Source organism: Lipotes vexillifer, unplaced genomic scaffold (assembly GCF_000442215.2).
Source record: "Lipotes vexillifer unplaced genomic scaffold, Lipotes_vexillifer_v1.1 scaffold1136, whole genome shotgun sequence".
NCBI lineage: Eukaryota > Metazoa > Chordata > Mammalia > Artiodactyla > Lipotidae > Lipotes > Lipotes vexillifer.
In genome coordinates, this window is record NW_006769631.1 from 313509 (window position 1) to 319947 (window position 6439).

At 54.6% G+C, this 6439-nt stretch overlaps 1 protein-coding gene across 1 annotated transcript; it reads left to right on the forward strand.

Moving 5' to 3' along the window:
* The first annotated feature begins 1109 nt into the window (after positions 1–1109).
* Positions 1110–2428, forward strand: ACKR2 (atypical chemokine receptor 2). Its single transcript, XM_007445698.1, has 2 exons — positions 1110–1492; positions 1605–2428. The coding sequence occupies exons 1-2, from the start codon at positions 1118–1120 to the stop codon at positions 2403–2405; spliced, it is 1176 nt and encodes a 391-aa protein (XP_007445760.1). The 5' UTR covers positions 1110–1117; the 3' UTR covers positions 2406–2428.
* The last annotated feature ends 4011 nt before the right edge of the window (positions 2429–6439 follow it).

Genomic DNA, 6439 nt, shown 5'->3' on the forward strand with positions numbered 1-6439 from the left:
CCCGTGTCCCCTGCATCGGCAGGCGGACTCTCAACCACTGCGCCACCAGGGAAGCCCCAAAGCAATAATTTAAGCAAATGTTTATTGAGTGCCTCCTATGTTCTGGGCATTCTTCATAGAGCTCGAAATGCTCTGCCTGAATTATAACATTTAAGCCTCACAAGAACCCCACGAAAAGGCACTATAATTGATATCATGTTAAAGATGGGGAAACTGAGGGATTAGTAGGTTTAGTTCTGAGTCTATCGATATGCCGGTTCGCACCTTTCTGCTGCAAACCTAGAAATAGTGGATAAAATATTTTTAAAATATTAAATATTTATAAATGAGGATATTGACATAAAACTAAATATGTATAAATAAAATATTTTTAAAATAACCAAAGGAAGGGAAATCCTCAAGTGAGAGAAGTAAAGAGAGTTCAAAGCTAGAGTAGACACACTAGGTATTTATAGAAAGAGCAAGCCCCACTGAAGAGAAGCTCTCATTAAAAAGAAAGAATTATAAGCCACACAAAGAAGAATAATTTCAAGCCACACATGAGGAGGAGTAGGTACACAATAAATCATTGAATTGGTATCCCTAAATAATAAAGAAAAACATGAAAGACATTATCAGTCTTTATAAATGATGAGGGGGAAAATAAAGAAGAGAAACCATCATGAAAGAAGTGAGTACTGGGCTTCCCTGGCGGCGCAGTGGTTGAGAGTCCGCCTGCCGATGCAGGGGACGCGGGTTCGTGCCCCGGTCCGGGAAGGTCCCACGTGCCGCGGAGCGGCTGGGCCCGTGAGCCGTGGCCGCTGAGCCTGCGCGTCCAGAGCCTGTGCTCCGCAACGGGAGATACACCAAAAAAAAAAAAAAAAAAAAGAAAAAAAAAAGAAGTGAGTACTGTGAGAACACCTGAGGTTAAGTCAGCTACCCAAGGTGACATAACTATTAAGTGGTAGCCTTGGGCTCCTCATCCTCGTCCCCGTACTTGCTAGCCTATGGGTTACGGGCGTGAATGCGAAGAGTCTATTGGACACCCCAGAGCACTGGCTAAAGTGGGTTTGGAGAGAGGGTGGATTCGTCTCCTGTCGCTCACACTGCTCTCTGGCCCACAGAGCTCCAGCACCGGATGTGTCCTCCCGCCATGGCCGCCACCGCCTCTCCTCTGCCGCCCATCACCAAGGTGGCCAGTTCTGAGAACAGCAGCTCCTTCTATGACTATGAGTACTACCTGCGCGACGTGACCTTCATGCTCTGCAGGAAGGACGAGGTGCTGTCGTTTGGCAGAGTCTTTCTGCCACTCTTCTATGGCCTGATCTTTGTGCTGGGCCTGGGCGGGAACCTCCTTCTCCTAGTGGTCTTGCTCCGGTATGTGCCTCGAAGGCGGATGACCGAGATCTATCTGCTAAACCTGGCCATCTCCAACCTCCTGTTTCTGGTGACGCTGCCCTTTTGGGGCATCTCTGTGGCCTGGCATTGGGTCTTTGGGAGTTTCTTATGCAAGGTGGTGAGCACCCTCTACACCATGAACTTCTACAGTGGCATCTTCTTCATCAGCTGCCCTTTGGGGCATCTCTGTGGCCTGGCATTGGGTCTTTGGGAGTTTCTTATGCAAGGTGGTGAGCACCCTCTACACCATGAACTTCTACAGTGGCATCTTCTTCATCAGCTGCATGAGCCTGGACAAGTACCTGGAGATTGTTTGCGCTCAGCCCCACCACCGGCTGAGGACCCGGGCCAAGAGCCTGCTCCTCGCAGCTGTCGTGTGGGCTGTGGCCCTGGCTGTCTCCATCCCCGACATGGTCTTTGTGAGGACGCATGAAAACGCCCCAGGCACGTGGGACTGCTTTGCGGATTTTGGGGGGCATGGGACCATCTGGAAGCTGTTCCTCCGCTTCCAGCAGAACCTCCTGGGGTTTCTCCTCCCCCTGCTTGCCATGATCTTCTTCTATTCCCGCATTGGCTCCGTCCTGGCCAGGCTGAGGCCCCCAGGCCAGAGCCGGGCTCTGAGGATGGCCATAGGCCTGGTGGTGGCCTTCTTTGTGCTGTGGTTCCCATACAGCGTCACCTTGTTTCTGCACTCGCTGCTGGACCTGCAAGTCTTTGGGGACTGCAAGGTCAGCCAGCACCTGGACTATGCGCTGCAGGTGACAGAGAGCATCGCCTTCCTCCACTGCTGCTTCACCCCCGTCCTCTATGCGTTTTCCAGCCGCCGCTTCCGCCAGTACCTCAAGGCTTTCCTGGCCACTGTGCTCAGACGACACCAGGCTCCTTACCTGGCCCAGGCCCCACCGTCCAGCTATTCTGAGAGTAGTAGGCTCAGTGGCCAAGGAGATATAACTGGCATGGATGACCTCGGGGAGAGGCAGGCTGAGGCCTCCCCCAACAAGGGGGACACAAGGAAAAATTCAGCCTGAGTGGCCACACCACAGTCCATGAGAGCAGATGGGACCCAGCTCAGCTGCGTATCCACCAAAGTCCTCCCTTCAGAGGTCTCAGTGACCATGTTGCTAAACCAGTCAGTTCTTGGTCCTCAGCCATCAGCAGCGTTCACTGTCTCCTGTCTTCTCCCTCCTCTTTCTCCACTGCCTTCCAGGACTCCATACTCGCTGGCCTGAATGGCTGCCGTAGTTTCCCAGCTGACCTCTGTGCTTCCTATCCTCATGCTCTCCGGTCATCTAGTCTACACCCAGCAGCCAGAGTAACCACAACACCCTCAGCCATCTCTCCCATCGCCCTCAGAGTAGCCCGAGGCCTGCCACCCACCAGACTGCCGCCTTCCCTGTGGCTCAGCTGGGGAAATATTAACCGCAAGATTGTTTACTATCACAGCCTTGAAGGTGGATCCAGGGTCTGGCAGTCAGGAGGGGCTGGAGGCGCTCCACACATGGGAGTCTGCGGGTGGGAGGCAGAGTGAACACGTGTTCCTGGTGGTCCAGGAGCATCTGCCTCCCTCTGCCTCCCACGCCCCCTCTCAGGAGCCTTCAGGGCTCCCTAGACCCTGCACTATCAAGTCCAGAACGTTTGTCCAATTTAAGGCTGGAACTTTCACAATTAGAATCCCATACACCGTTTCACCCTTGTACTCCTTCGCTTCCCTTTTCCTTTCCTGGTTGCCACACCCATTGTTCTTTCCTGCACGTTCCAGTCTTTGCTTTTGCGCTTTTGTGCTTTCCGGCTCCCTTACGGAACAGGGATCATTTTCCAGCCAGGTATCCCCTCACCCTTGTCGTGTAACTGAATCCTACTTGCTCTGGGAAACCACTCCAGGGTCACTCTGCCCTGTGCTTAGGGTGGAGCTTGGGTAGAGCATGGGTCTTTGACCAGTGACGACCTTATGTTTCCCTGGCACAGTGATTCATTTATGGATGGACACATGACCCAGGCAGAGCTTATGAAATGTAACGTGACTAGAGCATGCTAGAACAGAGGCATGAAACTGAAGCCAAGGGGATATGAGGTCTGGAGCTGCCCCTTCATTGGCTCGAACTTCAGAAGGTGAGATGACAGCAGTGAGTGAGCAGATCCTGGGGCAGCGCTCGAGCCCTAGAATCAAGGCACGGCTGAAGCTCATCCCAAGCCTGGACTTGACGGTGACACGAACCAATAAATTCCTTTCCAGTTTGGGGTGGTGGTGTTTTGTTACTTGCGATCTAAGGATTCCTGACGGATATGCCCTGCCTGGGTGCTTCACGTCTCCCACGGTCGGCATCCTTCCTGCCCACTGACACGTCCACTGAGAAGCCTTTCCCCAGGGAGCCCCGGGCCTAAAGTGCCATCTCTCTTTCCTGAGCTTCTAAAGCATCACTGCTTTCTCCTACCTCCCAGAGCCACCGGCACAACCTGCCATGTCCTGCCATGTCTGTCCTGCAAAACCCAGCACAGAGCCTGGCAGACAGTAGTGCTCAGAAGGAAACCTTTAGATGGATAGAATGGAGACCAGGAGGACGTATGGCTGGGTGAACGTAAGCTCCAGGGGAACAGGGACTCTGCCTGGTGTAAAATCTGCATCCCCCATGCTTCAGTCAGTGCTGGGAATGTAGTAGGTGATCACTACCTTTTTTGTTTTTTGTTTTTTTTGAATGAATAGCTGGATGGATAGAGAATTGAGCAGGTGGTCAGTATCCTGCCCACTCTTTCTTCTCTTCCCCTGAGCTTGGATGGTCTGGTCACAGCACATGTGTCATGAGCAGGGCTGTCCCTGGATGTTGCCTGAGTTGACCTGGCTGATTTTTCCCACTGTGTCTCAGCTCTGGTGCCTCTGGTTCTCTCTCCCCAAGGCCCCAGACTCCCCACTGTCAGGAAGGACTGTGAGCCCACTCAGTCCCCTGGGAAATGAAGATCCTCTGGATATGAAGGTGGTGGTTTGTTTGAGGATGTGGTGGTGACGTTCTATTTTAGAGCTCTTGAAATCTTGCCTGACAGTGGACCTCAGTCCTGCCCACATGGCAGCCTAACTGGTGAGATACAGCCTGAGCCGTACCGGTTGGATCTAGGTTCCCAGAGTCTCTGACTTGGGTGCCCATGACACACAGTATGGGATGGAACAAGGTATGCCAGGCAAGGGACACCCAGCAGGGCTTGTCACCAGCATTGGTGGATTTGCGTGTGTGCGTGTGGGTGGTCTGTGTGCGTGTGTCTGTGTTGCTGTTGGGGCCGTGTGGAGCACATATGGCTGTGTATATGGATCTAGCGTGAATGTGTCACTGTGTCCATGTGCGTTTGAGTATGTGCCCGTGAGTTTTCCGTGTGTTCCTATGTGCCTTTCTCCGGCTGCGTAAACGTGGGTGTGTGCTCTCTGTAAATAACAGGTGTATAAGGTGTAGTGCCCTGAAGCCTGTGCCTAGAGGGGAGGGGAAGGCCTGGCTATAGGTGGCCCATTGGTCCCTCTCACTGTCCAGTTGCCGTACACCACAGCTGACCACAGTGAGGGCTGTGAGTGTGGCGCAGTTTGCGAGAAGGCTCACTGGCACTGGTCAGGGAGTGAATTGGAGGTTGGTTCTCATACACAGGTCAGGATGGAGAGAGCCAGGACAGTGCCCTCTCCATCCTGACCTGACTTCCCAGCCTGGACCTTGGTTCCTCCTGCCACTCTCTGTCCACCTCGAGGCTTGCTTCCCGTCTGCTCTGCCCAACATACCTGTATTTCCTACCTGAGGTCTGAGGAAAGCCCCCAGGATTCTCTTGGCTCTCAGGCTCTGAGGCAAGGGAGACTCTCCTGCCCGGCTGAGCCAGGGAGAAGGGCGGGCATGGCTCTGCTTGGGAACAGGGCTGCCCACCCTCCACCTTGTGAAGTGTGGCGTGAGCGTTCACAGCAGTTACTGCCTATAGAAAAATATCTCTTTATTTTCCTAGGGGCCTGCAATTCCACCGCTGGCACGTCATTCCTGATCTTGCTTTGTTATAAGCTATCCTCAGAGAGGATGCGCAGAGGGAGAAAAAATTTGGTGCAGAAATGAGGGGCTCGCAGACAGAACTGCTGGGTGAGGACAGGCAGCGACTAGATGCGTCCTTGTGGGTCTCAGTCTTTTCGCTGCCCCAAGGCCTCTGCCGGGGCAGGAAGGGTGCTCTTGTGGAGGGTGTGTCCAGCAGTCCCCAGGCCAGGGGTAATACGACTACAGGTGCCACGGGCCCCTCCCCTGCCAGCAGGTGGGCATGGGCCTCCACGTGCACAGGCTAATCCTGGCTGCTCGCCACTTCCTGTCGGGGGCGGGGAGCGGCTGTTGTTATGGTGGACATCCCTGACTGTGGGATGGTACACTCGTCTTCACCTCACACCTGACCCCACTGAGGCTTCCCTCTGTCCCAGGCAGACCCTCAAACTGATCACAGGATCCATGAAGTTCCTGGGACATCTGCACGTGGTCACTGTCAGCTGAGGCCTCTTTGTCCTGACTGAGTGGGCTTGGGCCCGCAGCCCCGTCCCAGCCTGTCCACAGGCCTGGCTCCTGGTCCACAGTCCTCTGGGTGTGTGGAAAATGAAGGGATGCAGCACCCAGGTCCGGGCAGGGCCAAGGAGGTGTGGGGAAGCCCTGTGTCTTTATCCCTGTTCCCACACCTGCTCTGGCACAGGGCCTGGCTGCGTGGAGGAGGTTGCTGGTAAGCTGGCCAGAGACACCTCCTGGCCTCCAAGGCCCCTTCTCCCTCTCCTGTGCACCCCATGGGGCTCTTCTCCTTGCGCCCCTGGCCCTTGTGGAAGGGGGTCAGATGCCTGGCTTCTCCTAGCCAGTCAGAGCTCTATCAGGCTCCAGGCAAATGTCACCATTTGGGGGCAGCTAGACCCAGAAGGAGGCAGGCCCCAGCCCAGAGTCGCCCAGCCAGTGAGGACAGACTCCTGTCCCCGGCCCGGCCCCTGCCCACTCTAACAGCCTGTTATCCTGGCCAAACTCGGGGCAAATCAGGCAACCTTAAGACAAAGGAAGAGGCCAGTCAGAGGTGTAGGGCTGGGGTA

Bases quoted from the DNA above. Each gene is read 5' to 3' on its own strand.
- ACKR2 (XM_007445698.1), top strand. From the start codon at position 1,118: ATGTGTCCTCCCGCCATGGCCGCCACCGCCTCTCCTCTGCCGCCCATC. The intron at 1,493-1,604 runs GTGGTGAGCACC...TTCTTATGCAAG, and splicing joins TTGGGAGTTTCTTATGCAAG to GTGGTGAGCACCCTCTACAC.